Genomic DNA, 20,805 nt, shown 5'->3' with positions numbered 1-20,805 from the left:
GTTTGAGTTTCCAGTTCAGTCCATTTAAAATTAAAAGGTTCATCGTACCTGAAACCAGTTCCACCAACATTACACACATGAGGAATGTCTAAGGTTATTTTACTGGAACGAGTTCAGTAGTTACTAGATTGAAAGGAGAGAAGAGATGTAGTGGTTTGCAAGCTTTAACAGTAGAGCTTTATGAATATTTCAATCAGGAGACTTCATTAGGAGTGAACTCATATTTAAGTTTCATTTGCATAATAAAGAGGAGAAATGTAAATAGTCTTAGACCCCATTGTGACGTCATCATATTTTAAAGGGGGGAAGTATAGGATACCTGGCCCCCAGTAGAGTCTAGACCATGCTGGTGGTCCTGATGGGGGGGGGTAATGGCTGAAGAAGATCTGGGTGGATCTGAGGAGGAGCCAGCTTATGGTGAGCTCAGATGTCGGGTGGAAGTCATGAAACTGGAGGTGAATGGAGGCGGAGGAGGGCTTCAACGATTTGCACTTTAATGTCAGCTGACAGCAGCAGAGAGGAGGACAGATTTCAGATTCTTAGCTCACAGAGATTGTGGCAAAATCTGGTTGGTTAACTGAAAGATTAAACGCCCATAGTCAGCTAAATACAATGAAAGTGTGTGTGTGTGTGAGAGAGAGAGAGAGACTTGTGACTGAATGAAAAGCATAGAGAAAGTCTTCCTGATTGAACTTACGCGATGCTTCCTTAAGCTTAAAAGGCCTTTTATTTCTCTTGCAGGGAGCTGCAGTGGTGATGTCAACATGTAGATGTGCTGACTACATTTGAACAATGGATATTTACTCTGATATATACATACAACTTTATTTAACCAGGACTAGGCCTCACTAAGATTAAAAACGTATGTTGTATTTATGTTAATAAATATTGTTACATAATATCGATTATTATTGTGCTGATTCATGTTGGATGTCATTTGAAATAGAGACAAATACACAGAGATGACAGGACATTGAAATACACTATGAAGCTAAGGTCCCTGAGGACAGTCAGTGGGAGGGGAAGTTTTTAGGTCAGCAAGTTCCACCACTGAAGTCTAGACTGAAATATCTCAACAACTATTGGATGGATCGATGTGAAGTTTGGTCCCCACAGGATGAATCCTACTGACTTTGGTCCTTGAGGAACACCAGCAGGTCAAGATCATCACTTATTGAATAGTGAATATCTACAGATTTACTGTATGGATTGAAACTAAAGGTTGTACATTTCTGACTTTCCTGGTTCCAAGACACTGTGCTCCATAATGCCTCTGGTTAATATTCCTCTATCATCACCATGAGGATGGTTTCTGAAATGGAACAGTTTGATTTAAGACCAAATCCCTTTAAAACTGATGACATTACCATCAGCCTCAGCTGCACTTTGTGTTTAATGCTAATTAGCACACGTCTTACTATTGTCATTGTGTGTGTTACCATCACAGATGTGGTTAGCATTTAGCTCACAGCTGTGAGTTTTGTTGCAGCGTTAGAATAAGTTACCCGATGACAGTAGCTGAGTGGAAACATTAAAAAGTGTTAAAAACAAATGTGTTATTTTATTCAACTGATTTAATCCTTTTGTTATCTTTTTCATGTTATTATAATTAATGAATTGATTGTTGCATTGCATTGTCAGTTTGCATCCATTTCATTCACCGTGAATGCAACATGAAATGATTATCAAACAGGAAGAGTAAGTTGCATTCAGTGGTTGTTACAGTAAAGTAAAAGCTATGATTCATGGTGGTATTTTAGAGTTTTAGTATTTTATTTAAGAGTCCACCACTGATATAAGCATTCAGTGAAGAGAATGAACAAGCAATCTAAAAAATATATTTCAGATTAGACTAGAGAGAGAAAGTAAATGAAAACATGATAATAATGGTAAAACAATTGAAAACTGCATACTAATATGTAGCTACTGATAGTGTGCAGGAAATATGTGACAGGGAGACATGGAGCTATAGAAGAAGGGGAAAAAAACCTATGACAAGGTAGTGGTATTTATTTATGTATTTGATTTTTATGTATTGACTAAGAGAGCAGGGGTTAAAGAGGGACGCATGTGGAGAAAGATGCGAGCGCCATGGGCTAATTAACTCCAGGAGATGGCAGTAATGCAACAATAAGGACGCCAGCTGCTGCGCAACCCTGGATGAAGAAGAAGAGAAGGAAGAAGGTCTCTTCAAATCCTGCCTAAAGACGCATTGCCAGTCAGTGGCTACGTGCTCCCAAAGCAACGGCACAATGGAGTTTCTCTTCCACATGAATCCAAAGAAGGAGCTTTTGTGGGCGCTTTGTGCCGCGCTCTCCCTCCTCTTCCTCACCACAGTCACATCTGCAGAGGAAGGCGCTCATGCGAAAAACTCCCAGTGTCACAACTACGCGGGAGGACACGTCTATCCTGGAGAGGCTTTCCGGGTGCCCGTGTCCGACCATTCCCTGCACCTCAGCAAAGCCAAGAGTGAGTCTGTCTCATGATTTCATCCGCAGGTGATCGGGTGTGTGTGTGTGTGTGTGTGTGTGTGTGTGTGTGTGTGTGTGCGTGCGTGCTGTTGTGCATAGGTTGCAAACAGCTGCTGCAGCGGTGGTGCGTCTGTCTGTCAGGACAATGGGAACAAACACAAACAGCGACTGTCTGCGGTCCTGTCCTCCTGTTTGTCTTGTGGGTTAATTCTCAGTTGAAAGTTTAACAGGTCAGTAAACTTTTTAATCAGGTTTTGGGAGGACACGTCACTCTATAAAACTCATTGCTGTTCCTGCAACCACCCCCCCGGCCCTCCCCCTCCGACACATGACTTGGTTATGGCCGAGCACAGACAGTGCACATGATAACAAAGGTTGGACAAAATAACAGAAACACTAAGGAAAAACTATCAGAGGCGTCCAGTGAACATATGTTGGAGTTAGTCATTCTGCTTAAGGCCTCTGTTCATCTTCACTAATGCAGTTTTTCTCTGTTTTCTGTGAGTCGTCATGAGTTCTGAGACTTTAACCCACATGCCACAGTACCTACTTCTGCACCAGCATGGGCAGTTGACATCCAACATTTCAAAATGATGTCATGCATACAGCAGGGGAAGAAAAGTCATAGATATAATGATGACATTGTTTGTTTGTTCTAGGAAAACTGCACTGGCAATAAAGATTTAAAGATGTATTTATCGCAATCACAATAACGCAGTGTGCAGTTAAAATGCTTTACCATCCCCATAGACTGTGCATATGGGGCATGTGTATTAAAGAAAAATATATAAACAAAGAGATTTCAACAAGAAAATGTATGTATAAGAAAATGAAAACAGAGTAAAAGTGTGAACAAAGTACTAAATAGTAGAATACAAGCAAGTCATTAAAACCTGAATATGGGACATGAAATATAGAACAAAATGTAAAAATGCACATTATAAAGATTCCAGATATCTGAGCTGGAAGTAAGGTGAAACATTTAAACTACCTGTGAGAGTAGCATTGTTTAGAATTTGTATCTAAACTTTAGATACACACTTAACAACAACATGGACTCAAAACATATATGGACGTTAAATCAGCACCTCTAAAAGTCTCAGTGTGCCATTTAAAAGTTAAATCACTACTTAAATATTTATTTCAATCCTTGCACATGTTTGCTGAAGTACGTATGTGACATTTAGTCATTTGCAGCAACCAAACCCATCATGGATGTAGAAATTCTTCCTACTCCAGTTTCACAGCCTGTCTCTTTCAGCAAAGCCAAGAACAAGTTTCTCTCATGATTTCATCCACAGGTGACAAGTTTAGTATTTGTGCAATGCAAGTGCAGCAGTTTGCTTTCCTTCCCCTGGCTGACAAACAGCTGCTGCAGCAGCTTCAGTGCAGTGCTCCTGCTGCCAGGACAATAGAAACAAACTGACAGTGTCTGTCTGCAGTCTTGTGTTTATATTTGATTGCCTTGTGGTTTGATTCTCAATTGAAAGTTTAAGAGGTCAGTAAAGTTTTAATCAGAGGGTTTTTTTGAAGGACACGTCATTCTATGAGTTTCCCCCCCCCCCTTTGACACGTGACGTTATCTGGCCCGGCACCAACACTGCTCATAATGACCCTAGAGGGTTGGACAAAATAACAGAAACAGATGCATCAATCAAACTTGTGGTATTATGAGACATAATGTAGATTAAAATGTAAAAGTTGTAAACATTGTATAGAAAACAAATATTAGATATGGAAGTAAAATTAAAAGTAATTTAAAGTTCCTCTGATAATAATACTGTACAGTTCAATTTAGATATAAACATTTAAAAACCTTATGGCCTCAAAACATATATTGGTGTTATATGTACTTAAGATTATGTCTCTCTTAAAATGCTGAAGCACTACTGTAATTTCACTTTTAATCCCTGCACATTGCAGACACATATCTGACATTTGCAGCCACAAAACACATTTAATGGTTTTATCAATCCATTTATTTTTATTCCTACTTCAGTTTCCAAGCCTGCACCACACTGGGAGGGAACAGCCGTCATTAACGGTGAATTCAAGGAGCTGAAGCTGTCAGACTACAGAGGGAAATATATTGTCTTTTTCTTCTATCCTCTGGATTTGTGAGTAACATCTAAAGCACACATTGCATAATCACTTCATTTGTGCTGCTGGGATCGCTGCACCGCAGAGGATATTCTTATGTAAATGTGTTGGTTCTGTCATTTGCAGCACATTTGTCTGCCCCACTGAGATCATTGCATTCAGCGACCGTGTGCATGAGTTTCGTGCCATCAATACAGAGGTGGTAGCCTGCTCTGTTGACTCCCAGTTCACCCACCTTGCCTGGTAAGACTGCGTTCCCCACTGCACCCACAAAATGCTATGAGACTCAAAGTAAAAACCTAATAATAGCAGATATCCAATAGTAGATGCTAGTACTGACATTTCAACAAATTCATTTTAGGGGTTTAGGTGCTTTTTTATGTTTTGATTGTTTATTTTTGGTTGATTATGTCGTGCTTAAGAGCTCTATTCTAAAATCTTTGCTTTTCTCTCACATTTGTTGTTGATACCAGGATCAATACGCCGAGGAAGCAGGGTGGACTTGGACCAATGAAGATCCCTCTGTTGTCAGACCTCACTCACCAGATTTCAAAAGACTACGGGGTCTACCTGGAGGACCAGGGACACACACTGAGGTGCAGTTTCACATTTACATTTATGACCATTGTCAAAGGTTTATAGGTGATCAATTTAATGAAACCAGTCCTGTTATGTAACACTGTTACGCCACTCTGAGGTGCTTTAGGAGTGAACAAAAGGCGATAAGTTGTAAAAGCAGCCATGGAAGAAACTGTAGGTTGTGTGGCATCAATGTGTCTTCCTCCAACACTTATCATATGAATCACATTAGATGTTTCTACATAACAAATATGCAACCATATAGAGGTTAACAGTAACCAACTAACAGTGAGTCGTGCTTCAATCTCTCTCAGAGGACTCTTCATCATTGACGACAAAGGCATCCTGAGGCAGATCACCATGAACGATCTTCCAGTGGGAAGATCTGTGGACGAGACCATACGGCTGGTGCAGGCCTTCCAATACACAGACAAACACGGAGAGGGTACGAGAAGCTCATTTAAAACAAATCAACATGTAAAAATTACACGATCTTCATCTGGAGTTCACCTATATTAAGAGCTGAAATGCATTCATTGTTTTCATGGCTACAGTGCAGCTGTACCTGGACACTGATAGTTGTTTTTCTTGTGCTGACTGGAATTATGTCCTTTACAGTGTGTCCAGCAGGATGGAAGCCAGGCAGCGACACAGTGAGTATCACTGCACTTACAAACCAGTCTGTCTGTGTCCAGCTAGCATAATAACAAATATTGTCACTGTCTGTGTAAATGACAAGCTGTCTCTGATAAAAAAGAAAAGCATTTAGTTTCACAATCAGGAGGTCTGAGGCTGCATCCACACTACGATGTTTTCATTTTAAAACACACATTCTGCACATCTGCAGCAGTTGCCATTGCTGGCAGCTACTTCTGATGCATTATGTGCAACATGGTCCAAGCTTGAGATCAAGGATGTTCATTGAGGAATTACACGTCTTAGTATTTTGGGGAAAAAATTCTGCTTTTAAAATAAGTTAATTGTGAAAACTAAGCAATAATTGGAATACTAGTTGACTAGTTTGTTGTCAGGGATCAACATTAGTCACAGATAGGTTTATGTCATATTCTAGTATATTTCTATTGTCTAGTGATACTTATTGTGCACTAATTTAATGAATTCTCTCCCACAGATCATTCCCGACCCTTCAGGCAAGCTGAAGTATTTTGATAAACTGAACTGATCTTGATCATCCCAGTCTGTGAAATCCACCACTTACTGAAAGTACAAATAAAATGTGTTTTCCTAAAATTTCTGTCTGTCTGGTCTTTTAGATTCATCTGACTTGAGTGACAACAACATAATATGCTTTTGTCTTATTTAGTGCAGACAGTGTCAAAGTCTGCATCATAGTGGGAAGCAGCTGCTGTCATTGATGTGAATTCACCCAGTGGGTGCCAGATGCTAACTAGCAACAACAAGATTACAAAGAGTCAAGAAACAAAGTATTTATGTTTTATCAGACATTATGGTGTTTTACACATCTTGCCTTGGAAACTAGCCCCAAGCTCTGCAGTCAGTTAAGACACCTTTCATTAACCATTTACTCAAAAGATGAAGGCAAGTGTTGCAAGTGTTTAATTTCTTCATTCAGCAGTGAAACAGTAATTGGCACACTCCGACAATGCTCATACAAATATGTATAAAAAAGAAAAAGTATGAAAATTGTTATCACTAGAAGAAACTGAGGTCAACATGACATCCCGTTGTCTTAAATAATAAAGCAACAGAAATAATACCTACACTACTACTAATGTGCTAAGGGATGTTTTGCATGTGGGAACGTTAACTGAAAGCGTAATCAGTGTGAGAGCTTGTGGAGAAAACCATATTCTGTATTTTCTTCAACTGAACTGATGCAAAGTTAAAGAAAAGTTGTAGAGTGTGTAAATCCTGCATGCGGAGTACATGTGCACTGATTTAAAAACGGGGCAAACAGGAATGCATGACTGACTTGTGGCACACTTGCATAACAAATGACCAAACTTTTTGAAAATAACACGATTGCCTTATTAGGCCTTGCAACTGCAACTAAAATGCATGCAGAAGCATGTATGTCATGTTTGTGGTTTGTTTGTGGCAGGAGAAAAATTGCTCTTGCTCTGCAAGTCAGCCGAATGCAACAGCATAAAGCCTGTTTAAAGGACAGATACTGAACACTATACACTAACTCTATCCAGTCTCTATGACAGGATCATCTCCGGCCATTTGGAGTGTTAAAGTCTCAATAGATTTGACTAAAAGATGCTTTTCTTTCTTGGCTAATAATCACACCAAAAGATGTCACATCACCGCCTCTAAGCTTCCACATCAGCTGCCTGTCCCTGGTTATCAATAACCTAAAATGTCCCTCCTCATTTTTATTGAACGTACAACCCATTAACTACATATTACATAAATGGGACCATCAATTTAGATCAATAAAGATTTTGTTTTTCTGATCTCAGCAGTGCAAATGACTGTTTGACTGTGTGTTTGCAGAGTAGGAGTGACCTACTGAAGAACAACTGGTTTATTGTTAAATGTTGCATACGTTTGTTTCCCATTGGGCTTATCCTTTACTCAGATAAGAGTATGCACATACACCCTAACTAAAACATGGCAGGTGCTGAGCTGAAAATGAGCAAATCATTATTACGTCACCTAGGTGTAATAAATAAGTGGACATTGGAGCCGTATGCAAGTTGTTTATTTATTTATTTCATCATTCCTTGCTCAGCTCTACAGACATTATGTGCACTGTGTTTTTTCAGGTCTGGTTAATCATTACCTTTTAAACAACATTCAAATGAAGTACAGTGATGCACACAAAGATAAGGACAGAATAAGAAAAAAACAGGATGTTAAGTGCTGTGTGACCATATGTTGATTATTAACCAGGTTTACCTCTTCCTGGGATACATAAAAGTGAAGTTACTCAAGGTGCTGCACCACTCTGTGCGACACATCCAATGCAAATCGCTATTTACTGGTTTTCTCAGTTCACTGCCGGGGGATGAACTCCTGAGGAGCGAATGAAGAAACAAATTTTGCTTTTATTCACATTCAGAGGATTAGTAAGCAAAGGGAAAAAGAGTAAAAAGAGAAAATGGCCAGTTTTATATTACGGAAAGCTGAACCCAACGACGTGTCCGATATCCTGCGACTCATAAAGGTAAGCCAAATGTTAAAGCCTAATACTGAAACAACCAATAGGACATTTGGTGCTATTTGACAGCAACTCTATCATCTCTGTCACTTGATTGTAGTAAAAGCATAATTCACTGGCCTTCTTGTTTCTGTCTTTTTGCCCTTTAGGAACTTGCTAAATTTGAAGAGATGGAGGAGAAGGTCATGCTGAGCGAGAAAGGTGTTTTAGTTTACGTTGTTATAAACATACATTTAATACATATTATTTACCTGGATGTTCAAAAATCTTCACACATTCTTATAAAAGCAATGTCCCACTTGTAGATCTACTTGAAGATGGCTTTGGGGAACATCCTTTCTACCACTGTCTGGTTGCTGAAGTCCCAAAGGAGCAGAGCTCTGAAGGTAAGTGAGTGAGTCATAGTTGTTAAGAAGTTAAAGGTGTACCCATTACATTCAACCCCTAACCTTTGCCGTTTTCTTCAAGGATACACTGTGATTGCGTTTGCCATGTACTACTTCACGTATGACCCTTGGATCGGGAAGCTTCTCTACTTGGAAGACTTCTATGTCATGCAGGAGTTTCGTGGTAAGGTGCTGTTATATATATATATATATATATATATATATATATATATATATATATATATAGATGATAATAAAGGTTAATAAGTTACAGAGACAATGCATTTTACACACACACACACACACACACACACACTCGTGTACTAACTGTTTTAACTGCTCTCTGTACACTTAATGTTTCACCAGGTTTTGGCATTGGTTCACAAATCCTGAAGGTTCTGAGTGAGGTAAGGTCGCATGTACAATTAAAGCTTAATAGATTCAACTTAATTTCAGCTGCATTCAAGACTTCACTTCCTTATGTTTTATGTTTTTCTTCCCCTAGACGGCAGTGAAGACTCGCTGTAGTGGCATGCACTTCATCGTGGCGGAAAACAACACAAAGTCCATTGAGTTCTACAAGCGAAGAGGAGCAGCTGACCTCTCCTCCGAGGAGGGCTGGCGTCTTTTTGAGATTGAGAAGGAGGAACTGCTGAAAATGACTACCAAATAGAGTTTACAGTGAAATGACTTGTACTTTTATGACTTGACATGAAACTAATAATCCTGTTTTGTTTGATCAGTGACACAGACCTAATAAATACATTTAAAAATCAACTGTAAACTTTAATAATGAATTATTTCTGTAACTTTCAGTTAATCAGAAATTGTATAAAGACCTTTGTTGGTAAGTGAATGAAGAAATATTAGGATAACTATGCTAACCATACCGCTGGCAGACTGTTTTTGAAGGCCTGTAAAGGTAAAACCTGTCAATGATTTGAGAAAAAGTCACAAAAACTAAACACAATCTGTGTATAAGTAAAAGTCCTGTATTGAAAATGTTCTTTAAGTTAAAAACAAATGATCAGCTACTCGTATTGATCACAATTATGTACTGTAAGTATCACAAATAAAGGACTCTTTATATAGTAGAATGGTCCCTGTGCGTGTTAAATTATTATGTTATAATATTGGATTATTATTACTGATGCATTAACATGTAAGAAGGCAAAGCAAAATTATTTATATAGCACATTTCATACCCAAGTCAACTCGAAGTGCTTTACGGAGTTCACAAGAACCTGATAAAAAAAAATAAATTATTAAAACAAAAGTAAGCAAAAGCAAGTAGGATAAAAACAATAAAATCAGGCAGAAAAACAATAAAACACACTAATAAATGAATTTAATTAAAAATATTACATTGATTAAAAGCAATGGTAAACATATAGGTATTTAGCTTGGATTTGAAAGTCGTCCGCAGAGTTTCAAGTCTTCTGGCACTTTGTTCCACATTCGAGCAGCACAGAAACTAAAGGCAGATTCTCCACGCTTAGTTTTAACTCTGGGAGCAGCCAGTGATCAGAACCAGCCGGCCTCAGAGGTCTGCACGGTTCCCACTGGGTCAGGAGATCTGATAAGTATGTTGGACCTAAACCATTAATACACTAATGGACGAGCAGCAGAATCTTTAAGTTTATTTAGTGAGGAACTGGTAGTCAATGTAGTCTGACAAATGGAGTCATATGCTGCCTTTGTCAGAACTCAGCTGTTGTCTGATTGCTGTCTTACTTTATATACAAATGTATTGTGGGTTATAGGCTGATTATCAGTTTGTGTGTAGTATATTATTTTGTAAACTCCCCATGCACTGCCAACAATGGTCAGGTGCTGGTAGGTCTCAGGACCATGTAGTAAGAAATCTGAATCAACCAACGCACACTGAAGTGACTTTACTGTGATTTATATAAGAGCAAAGTACCTTTAATTCAGATTTCTTGTATTATTTTGTAATTTAAATGTCAAGCAAATGTAAAATGTACAGTGTTTCTTTTATACTCAAGTACAAATAATTTTTTTACATAAGTACAGTGCTTGAGTAAATTCTACCACTGTTTAAAATTGTACTTACAAATACATTTGATTTGTAAATGTGTGATATTTTCTTACTTTCTAAATCTGCCTGCATCAAAAAGACGGGTTTTTACTGTAAACACTAATACCTTTATATGCCCATTTGTTTTGCTCCCAAAAATTAACTTTTTTTTATTTTTTTATTATTAAATTTTTTATTTAAATTAAAAAGCTACTTCTTATATTTCTAAACCTCAAGAAATGCCGAGAACTTAAACTAATTTCGCTGTAAAGAGTGTGTTAACTCCACTGACACTGTGCAGTTTCTTTAGAGACAGCGGTTTGTTTAAATGTGGGATGTCTGGAGGTCATAGTTTAATACCTCTTATTGTCCACCTTCTGCAGCCGCACACAGTCTGCTGTTAGGGTGGTGGTGGGTTGAAAGCAGTCCCATCACCAGCTACACCAACCCTGGGGGCACAAGCTAATTAGAAATGAACAGTGCGGTGCACGTATGAACACCACCCGTCTGAACCGCGGTGCTCAGATTATGGCCTGTTTGGTGCCTGCCGGTGTGATTTCCACCACAACCCTTCCGCATTTTCCTGCTGCTCTCGGGCTGTGACGTGTCGTGCTGACGGCGGCCTCGGAGCTGGAGGAGCGGGGGGCTGTAGCATGACAAGATCTGGCTCCAGACGTCCTGCTTTGCTTTCAGCAGAGCTCCAGAAACAACCCCTAACCCCTCCTTCTCTGCTCCTCACCGGCCCGCCCAAATAACACAAAATTCCCGACTGAATCCTGCCCGAGTCTGGGGGAACCAGGCGGCCTGGGAAGCCGAGGAGCGGACGGAGGCCATCCCTGCAGCATACATCTGGTACGCGGGTCATTTTTGCTCCCGGTGCGCCTGTTTGCAGAGCTGTGTTTGCATTTCTGTGTGTCTCTTTGTTTTTGCATGCATGTGGTATTTTAATTTATTTCTTTATCCTCGCCGAGAGGCCGCAAAGGGTTGGGCCTTTTCTTCTCAGGGCCCAGGCCTCTACAGAGGCCGTAATTGGTAACTGCGGCCTATCCTGTTAGCTAGTCAGCCCGCTGAAAGGAGCGGGGGCTTTCTACTGTAATCGCCGGTCGTCGTTGGCTACCGTCGTTTGTAATCGGTAATAACAGTTAATGTACATTGTGGCTTTCAACAGAAACGCAATTAACATTTCCTCACCGCGGAGGAGCTTTTACAATGAGCGTTTAAATTATCACTCGCTCAGACGGCAAGCTAACAAAATGGCGGACGCTAGTGTGATGAAAATCGGTTGTAGAAAATGTGTGTGTGTTTGTGTGTGTGTGTGTGTGTGTGTGTGTGTGTGTGTGTGTGTGTGTGTGTTTGTTTTAGCCTCCTCCTGCTAGCTGGCTACTACAGAGTCGCGCCACTTTACACCTAACGTAACCTCGCTTTATTTATTATGTGCTCGTAATAACACTGCATTATGTGTGTGTCGGTGCACCCAGCTGTTTCTATATATATATATATATATATATATGTGTGTGTGTGTGTGTGTGTGTATGTGTGTGTGTGTGTTTTGTCTGTGACAACCGGACTTTGCGGTAATATTGAGTTAATCAGTGCTAACGTTTACTCCAGTGGTCAGTGGACGACACTGCCGTTAATCACCTCATCGGGGGGTTTACTCTGTTTGGTGCTGCATGAATGAGTAGCTGAGGTAGTGTGGTCACCGTGGTCGGGGTTATTTTACGTGTTGGCGGCATCTTTTTTTTTTTTTTTTTAAAACACACGGATGTTTCTGTGTTTTGCGCCACATCTCCACACACACACACACACACACACACACACCGTTGTCATCATTTTCCCACCTGGAGGTGGGGGATGGTACATTCAGTGGAAATTAAATGGCACCCTGGCTGCATCGTCCACACCACTGTTTACATCTCTGCATCCCCCAGTGTGTGTGTGTGTGTGTGTGTGAGTGAGTGAGAGAGAGAGAGAGACAGGGAGAGAGACAGGGAGAGGTTTCTGTCGCATATTGTCTCACCTGTAAAGTCCATGATGAAGGTAGAGCCAGTTGGGCTGAAATATTGGTTTAATTTCGGTGGCTGAAGCAGTGATGCAGTCAATTATGCCACTGGTCATTTCACTTGCTGTCATTTGTCGCAGACACAATCTAGCACTGCTGAAACCTATCTTCTTAATGGTAATTTAATCCATTATTTAGGATTTTTTGACTATTCACTCAATTTGCCAGTGAGGTCAGACTTACTTCCAGTGCATCTTAATTGTTTGTGTCTAAATATGTGAAGAAAATGTCAAAATGAATGAAGCTTTACACAGAAAAAAACTGGGATATAAAACAGTGCAGTTATTTTTTAATTTTTTAAGAGTAATGTATTTCTTTTTATACTAATGGCGATTCAATGAATAAGGACTGTGAACTATGAATTAACATTTTTTTCCTTTGATGCCAGTTACACATTAGTTACACATTTTGGTCACTACCAAAAAAGTATTGAGGTTCGAAACCCAGCCCTATGTAAGTCTGTGCAATGATCACCTTATTAAGTCCACTGAAACCATTTCGTACAGTACTTGCAGCTAAAATGACAAAGACAAGTCTTTTAAAGGACATAATAGCTGTTAGGACGATGCTCGGGCTGCAGTAGTTTTGCAACACCAGGCCAGTGGACTGGATCATGTGAATCACATTAAAATGTCAAATTAACAACACACACACCATGTTTGTGTTCAACACGCAGAGGGAGGTAAGCTTATTGTGGCTTCCCCTGTGTGCATCTGGAAAAGAAATGACTTAAGTATGTTTGGTTAACATACAATGTTTGGGTCATGTTTAATGCATCATCTGGTTTTCTGTTATATAATTCAAATAGTTTAAATTCGCATTAATGACCACAAACAACATATATATCATTTATATATTATGCAAATAATACTTTGTGTGAGAACATTATAAAAAGCATCATACTGAAACAGAAGACTGTAGATGTATGAAATAATGTGTGAGGACTTAGTGACAGACTGATTTAAGTTAGGGTGGTGAGTAATAGCATGATAAATAATATGAATAAGCTATCTGTTGAGATTGCTGGAGTTAGCATGGTTCTTCTGTTTAGCTTTGTTTTCAACAGTTTTGGCTACTAAAGATCTAAGCTTCCTCTCATCTCTTTTCAGCTCTTCAGTAACAAATGCAGTGCGAGGACAATGGATGAGGATGTCACCAGGCTTGCCATACATTCTGAGGAGCCTAAAATAATATTACACGGATCGGGTAATTAGCCATCCTTATATTAATGTGTATTTGTATTGATATAAAGTATGTTTGTGGTTATGTGAGGTCTCATAAACATGGTAGTGTTGGGGTATTTTCTAAAGAAGCAGGATTCTTTGGTTAGCCAGATAACTGGAAATGTTTGAATGACATACTGTAAGTAAAGTGTTGGCTGCATGTCGTCAGTAAGAAACCAGTAACAACATTTAATGTGCCATTTAAAACATCCACACACAGACTGTTGCTCTCGACTGCTATCTGGTTAACTGGTTAATCCTGCTTCTTCCAGATGAGGGTGGTGCCGGTGGGCAGGAGTTTGTTGTGGAGCTTCAAGAGACTGTGTTGGTGTCAGAAGGCGAGGGGGAAGGCATGGCAGTTCACAGGTTTGCCCCAGATGAGCTAGTCATCCAGGATGCTGTTGAGGATGTGGTTTCTGAGTATGTGCACTGCGATGAAGATGAAGATGTCGCTGTAGAAACCTGTGTGATGGCTCTGGAGGGCGAGGAGGAGGGTGTTGCCATGGGAGACATCCCTGAAGATGGGCTGGACCCAGAGCAGCAGGAGGACGACCAAGATGGCTGTGGAGATTATCTAATGATATCCTGTAAGTTTACTGCTCTGCTGTGCTTGGACTGGATTCAAATGTGCCTCCTCTGGAAAGCATACTTGGATAGCTATCTGATCTCAAGTGTAAAGACATCCAGGAAGCGTTCGAGCAGCATTAACAAGTGAACTATTTTAGACAGATGTGAAATTGTAAACATCTCTGGTACATAGCAACATTATTGGCTGGGGCTGCACAATTAACAATTAACAATATTATGGAAATTGCAGTATGACCAAGTTCAATATCCAAATCACAGGAAGCTGCAATTTTTTGATAAACATAAAATGTGTGACAAAACAGCACTATAATGAAGTACTGTAGTTCTGAAGAGTTGCCCTGGGCCTACAAATCTTGTTCTCCAGATTTAAGAAAACATGTTTGTTTGCCACAGACCCCCCCCCCAAACGAATGTTACATCATCATGATTTTAATATTATTTTCAGTAAAAAATAAATTTGAGATGCAAAAATGATCTTTCCCAGGCTAATTGCGAATCATATCGCAATTGCAATATCTGTCAAGATAATCGCAATATTATGTTTTTACCATATCGCGCAGCCCTGTAATTGGCACAAGAAGCCACTTTGCTTTCATTCTATAATTGCAGCAATTACGCAGCCCTGACTACCACACTGTATATTTTCCTTGTCAAACAACCCCAAAGTGGTACTTGTTTCACAGTCTGAACGTAAGTATGAAGCAGACTGTCATTGCTAGTCTCTAATGAAATGAAATGTGATGTGTTGGCCCTCTCCCTAGTGGACGAAGCTGGAAAAATGGTGTCCGAGGATGGAACAGAGGTAACGGTCGAGGGAGCTGTGGAGGACCAGGAAGTGGAGAAGGATGAGGATGGACAGGAGGTGATAAAGGTGTACATCTTCAAGGCTGATTCTGGGGAGGATGACATGGGTGAGTGGTGGTTGAGCTTAAACTTCTGTTTGGCTATAACTTGACCCTTCATTATTTCTGAATTTGCTAGAATATTTCTTTGTTTTGCAAAAACCTCTCTTCCTATTGTTGATTAGAAGAACCTCCTCTTATTATTGGCCAAATGTAAAGTTTTCTGACCTGAAAACCCGGTACACTCAGTTCTTGAAATGACTTTAAATTAAATGTTTCCAAAGGTACTTTTTAAAGTCTTTAATTTCATATTCAAAAGTGATGGGCAGTAATGTTAGTTATAAAATGTTTTTTATCAGATTGCAGGCTGTCGAGAGAAGTCGGCACTATCAGACTTGTAGCAAGCACTCTCACTACTCTTAGCTACAGTACTTGGAAGCTCATTGGCTCATAATGGAGAGCTTAAATAAACTTGAATTAATGATGTTTAATTGGTTAATCCCTGCATCCATTTATTTCATTAGTCATATCATTAGGAATTATTATGTACTGCTGGAAAGTACTGAAAACAATGTCGTATAACAAATGGGCTTGTGTGTGTATATACATACATATATAGCCCTTTTCTGGTCTACTGAACACTCACAACGTTTTATACTTGGTCTGGTTTTCCATTATACTTTCTCACTTGTCATACTTGTTATGATTGTAATTAAATTGCATTCTGTGTGGTGATACAGAGGTCTTTTAAAAGTCTTAAATGTAACTTAGTGAACCCTGCGAAGACCCTGGAAAGGGGTTGAGGGCTTTAAAAGATGTTTTTATTCTGCAGGAGAATCTGTTGACATCAGCGATGGAGACACAGAGAGCGTGGCGTTAACGGAGTCGTCAGGCCAAACGCTCCGAGAGAAGATGGTGTACATGTCCGTCGGGGATTCTCATCACAATCAGGGGAACCACGGTGAGTCCTAAGATCTAATGAGCGGGGATGACTGTCATGAAAGTAAACGTCACTAGTTTTTTGGTTTTGTACATCTTGGGCTCATCTACAGGTGGGTCCAAGGTGACTGATGAGGTTTATATGGAGGTGGTGGTAGGAGGCGAAGAGCCAGTAACTCACGACCGCTCGTATGACAGCGTGTCTCTAAGCAAGGACTTCATGCCTGTGGCCTGGGCAGCTGCTTATGGTCAGCACCCCTGTCTATTAAATTGCTTTTAAAACAACACTGGAAGCCTGTGCATCACCCACGTCTCTGAGTGTCTTGGCTTAAGCTTTACAGAAGCTGGTTTTGTTTATTTTTGCGTTAAAGGCATTCTTTTGGCCTCACAGGTGCAGAGGATAGCGAGAGTTGTGAAAACCGAAACGGTGCAGCCAGCGCACTGCTGCACATCGATGAATCTGACGGGGTTGATGATATCAATAGACAACGCAACAAGAAGAGACGGTCAGAGCCTCGCCAGGTACAGACAGGTAAGAGCAACACAGAGGGAATAAATATGGATGTTTCCTTCATAGATATTGAATGTAAATGGTAAATGCTCAGCTATAGCAGAAAGCATAACAACTGCATTATTTGTGTCAGTTTGTGACTTTTGCATCATAGTCCAAACACTATCAAAAAAGTATTGAGGTTTGAAACCCAGCCCTATGTAAGTGTGTGCAATGTTCATGTTATCAAGTCCACTGAAACCATTTCGTACAGCAAAGAAATGTTACCTTGACAAACAAGATTATGGCCATGTTGTCATTTTTGTATCCCTCTTGTCATTTTTCTTTTCCAGCCATCATCATCGGTCCATATGGTCAGCCTCTCACCGTTTACCCCTGCATGCTTTGTGGTAAAAAGTTCAAGTCACGAGGTTTCCTGAAGCGCCACACCAAGAATCATCACCAGGATGTTCTGACCAGGAAAAAGTACCAATGTACAGACTGTGACTTCACCACCAACAAGAAAGCCAGTCTCCACAACCACATGGAGGTGCACGCTCTGAGCAGCAAGGCCCCTTTCGAGTGTGAAATGTGTGGCAAGGAGTTCCACCAGCAGGCGGCGCTGTTCTCTCACAGACTGCAGCACCACCACCGAGAGCCCAAGAACCAGCCGCCTCCACCGCCCACCAAGATGCATAAATGCAAGTTCTGTGACTATGAAACTGCTGAGCAAGGACTGCTCAATCGGCACTTGTTGGCCGTTCACAGCAAAAGCTTCCCCCACATCTGCGTGGAATGTGGAAAAGGCTTCCGACATCCTTCAGAGTTGAAGAAACACATGCGCACGCACACGGGCGAGAAGCCTTACTCCTGCCTGTACTGCGACTACAAGTCGGCCGATTCGTCTAACCTCAAGACGCACATCAAGACTAAGCATAGCAAAGAGATGCCATACAAATGTGAGCGCTGTTTCCAGACCTTTGCGGAGGAGGAGGAGTTAATGCAGCACGGACTAACACACGAAGAGAATAAGACCCACCATTGTGCCCACTGTGATCACAAAAGTTCCAACTCCAGTGACCTGAAACGCCATATAATATCTGTTCACACCAAGGACTACCCACACAAATGTGCCATCTGTGGTAAAGGCTTCCACCGGCCGTCTGAACTGAAGAAGCACTCGTTATCCCACCGCACCACCAAGAAACTCCATCAGTGCCGCCACTGCAACTTTAAAATTGCAGACCCTTTTGTTCTCAGTCGTCATATCTTGTCTGTCCACACAAAGGAGCAACAGGCCTCTCCTGAAAAGAGTGAGGCTAAGAGGACAGAGACGCACACTCCTGTTGCCACACCTAAAAAGTCTGCACCTAGCGGGTCCAGCAGCTCTGGCCCACCTGGCAGAGTCAGTGCAGCCAGCTTAGCCAGCAGTGTGACTGTAGTTATTGGCAAGGGGCAAAAAGAAAGGAGAATTTACCAGTGCCAGTACTGTGACTACAGCACCGGGGACGCTTCGGGGTTCAAGCGACACGTGATTTCCATTCACACAAAAGACTACCCGCACCGCTGCGAGATCTGTTCAAAAGGCTTTCGACGACCCTCGGAGAAGAACCAGCATATCATGCGCCACCACAAGGACGTGGTGCAGGCAGAGTGACTCTGACCGAGCCAAATACTGTGCCACAACAAAGAACAATGTTGAAGCAACCATCACACCCCAATCACTGCACCCTCAGCACGGCACCATTCACATTGAAATAATGTGGTGTGTGTGCGTGTGCTGCACTTAGTCTGTTCTGTTGTTTTGCTCTTTTTTGATCCTCAGCCTAATGTTTGTTCAGAAATGTATACACGTGTACATAACGTTAATGCTCCGTCAGAGTTAGCAACAGAACCTCTCCGTAGACTTGCACTTTTAACTGCATGTCCCTTGCTGGTGACAGTGTGCATGGCAGATTGTGCAGATGTCTCTTTGTAGATATACATTTTTTTAATTTTGCAGGCAACAGTCAGTTGTCAGTCACGATGGTCCTAATTATTTGTCTCAAAACTCAAAAAAACAGTCTCAAAGTGTAATTTGCAAAACGTTTGCGTCATTTTGTTAAAATGTACTAAACACAGCAGTATGGATTAACAACCTGTTCCCAGTAGCACTTGCCATCTTGGTAAAGATCATGATGAATGCAGTAATCAAGTCGTACGTGTGTATGCTTGTGTGTTTGTATGTGAGCGAGAGAGAAAGAGAGACAGACACATCTGTTGTGCTTCCTGGTGCTCTGACTCCACCACTCTGTAACATAGTGCTTTTTGTTGTGTTAACAAAAACACAAGGCTGGCTGTGTACAGCACCCGTAGAAAAGAAACAATCATTCTTAGCTTTGTACACAGGGGTCTACGATCATGGAATGAACACAAAATACACAGTGAAATAGTGGATTTGTCATGGTAGTGAATAAAAGTTCACATATGCACCTATATCACCATGCGGTCATTACCCCATCGCTTGATTATACACCTGTCCAATATTTCAGTTTTAAGTCAGTAAGTGTACTGTAAGTTGCTCAGAACTAGTGCCCAAAGCAGTAGAGATGAAACCCCGACTGACAGTATTTTTAATCTAGTAACGCTACCTGGGGAGTGAAATCCCATCAATTTGAAAGAAAGAAAAAAAGCTGATTATTGTGACGAGGAAAATGTACGTTGTCAAACATGATTACTGATGTTGAGCTGTTTGACACATGGTTTCTTTTTCTATGAACTAACTTGTTTTTCATATTAATTGACACAATATTTGTTAAATCATAGAAAAAGTATCATTTAAAAGTATTGGTGTGATACTGATATTAGGCTGGGTTTAAAAAAAAGTTCACATCAGTGTCCTAATATAACTGTTTGGTCTGAACAGGAATCCTACAGTATATATGTGGTGCTGCTGTTATGAAACTATGGACTGAACTCTTTGTTTTCACCCACACACAGATGTACTTTTACCAGTAGAAAGGGAAATGTATATCTTTTTAGATGCAACTTCAGAAGACAGGTGCTGGTGGTGTACTTGTACTATGGCTTTTTACATTTTTGTTATCACCTGTGATTATTTCTGTTTTTATATTTATTTCATTTACAAGTTGTTGTATAGTTAAGTGTAACTAGACTTCTATGGGACGTAAATTATTGTTTTGTATACAAATCTGTACAAAGCGTGTAGATGTAAACACTTGATAAAAAGGAAATCTGAACTGTGTTGTTATGGATGTACTTCAGCGTATTTGTTAAAAAAGGTAATAAAAGCAAAGTATTTTAGACGTTTGTCTTTTTTTTTGCTCATATTGTTAAAGTTGACCTCTCCTGGAAAATGTGTTTTGCTACTTTTATTTGAGTTGTTTTGTCCAGTGGAGTTCTCTTGCAAGCAAACAGAAGTTATGTTTACATTCAGTGTCACTCATCAAAACACTCAGAGTCCTTTAAGGGTTGGACAAATGTGTTAAATCCATTTCTTCTTCATAAAACATTTGCGAAGCTGATAATTGAAAGTTGTTTACATCCATTTTACTTACTTGCAGTCTTGTTCTCTGCCGTTGTTGGTGTACGGCTGCCTTTTTTTGTGCATTACCACCGTCAGTAGATCAGTGAATAGTGTGAAACAATTGGCAGGAATGTGTACCGCGTCGCTCGTGCACAAGTACAAGAGGAACAAAACAGGGACTCATAAAAAAAAAAAAAAATGCTCCGTAGTGCTACTAGAGGTCTGAAACTCCGCAGGGAACCTTGAAGATGAGCATGTACAAGCAGGATTTTGTTTTCGCAACTTTGGAAGCCAATCGTGGTCCTGTTATGCAACTTACAGCAGTGTGATGTGGAAACTTGAAGCCTCTAGTGCACGCACTGAGAATGGACTTCCTAGTGAACGAGGAGATATCTTGTGTCCAGCACTTAAAC

The 20,805-nt window shown here is 40.4% G+C and overlaps 3 protein-coding genes across 4 annotated transcripts; all 3 read left to right on the top strand.

Annotated features, from left to right (window-relative positions):
* The first annotated feature begins 2,155 nt into the window (after nucleotides 1–2,155).
* On the top strand, nucleotides 2,156–6,401 carry prdx4 (peroxiredoxin 4). The gene is made up of 7 exons (XM_051402056.1): nucleotides 2,156–2,469; nucleotides 4,471–4,588; nucleotides 4,698–4,814; nucleotides 5,045–5,167; nucleotides 5,465–5,595; nucleotides 5,769–5,803; nucleotides 6,283–6,401. The coding sequence occupies exons 1-7, from the start codon at nucleotides 2,253–2,255 to the stop codon at nucleotides 6,331–6,333; spliced, it is 792 nt and encodes a 263-aa protein (XP_051258016.1). The 5' UTR covers nucleotides 2,156–2,252; the 3' UTR covers nucleotides 6,334–6,401.
* Nucleotides 6,402–8,059: 1,658 nt separating this feature from the next.
* On the top strand, nucleotides 8,060–9,461 carry LOC127364016 (diamine acetyltransferase 1-like). Its single transcript, XM_051401061.1, has 6 exons — nucleotides 8,060–8,304; nucleotides 8,448–8,499; nucleotides 8,604–8,684; nucleotides 8,767–8,868; nucleotides 9,051–9,091; nucleotides 9,190–9,461. The coding sequence occupies exons 1-6, from the start codon at nucleotides 8,239–8,241 to the stop codon at nucleotides 9,355–9,357; spliced, it is 510 nt and encodes a 169-aa protein (XP_051257021.1). The 5' UTR covers nucleotides 8,060–8,238; the 3' UTR covers nucleotides 9,358–9,461.
* A 1,686-nt stretch (nucleotides 9,462–11,147) lies between these two features.
* On the top strand, nucleotides 11,148–20,169 carry LOC127364005 (zinc finger Y-chromosomal protein 1). Of its 2 annotated transcripts, XM_051401045.1 has the most exons (8): nucleotides 11,148–11,574; nucleotides 13,894–13,990; nucleotides 14,280–14,594; nucleotides 15,357–15,506; nucleotides 16,270–16,398; nucleotides 16,490–16,624; nucleotides 16,768–16,908; nucleotides 17,220–20,169. In XM_051401045.1, the coding sequence occupies exons 2-8, from the start codon at nucleotides 13,924–13,926 to the stop codon at nucleotides 18,521–18,523; spliced, it is 2,241 nt and encodes a 746-aa protein (XP_051257005.1). In that variant the 5' UTR covers nucleotides 11,148–11,574; nucleotides 13,894–13,923; the 3' UTR covers nucleotides 18,524–20,169. The 2 variants fall into 2 exon arrangements, with proteins under 2 accessions (XP_051257005.1, XP_051257006.1); XM_051401046.1 differs by lacking the exon at nucleotides 16,490–16,624 and having other exon boundaries at nucleotides 11,150–11,574.
* Nucleotides 20,170–20,805: the final 636 nt, after the last annotated feature.

Source organism: Dicentrarchus labrax, unplaced genomic scaffold, assembly GCF_905237075.1.
Source record: "Dicentrarchus labrax unplaced genomic scaffold, dlabrax2021, whole genome shotgun sequence".
In the NCBI taxonomy this organism is placed as follows: Eukaryota; Metazoa; Chordata; class Actinopteri; family Moronidae; genus Dicentrarchus; species Dicentrarchus labrax.
The sequence above is the reverse complement of the archived record's forward strand: the minus strand, read 5'-3'. Positions and strand labels throughout refer to the sequence as shown.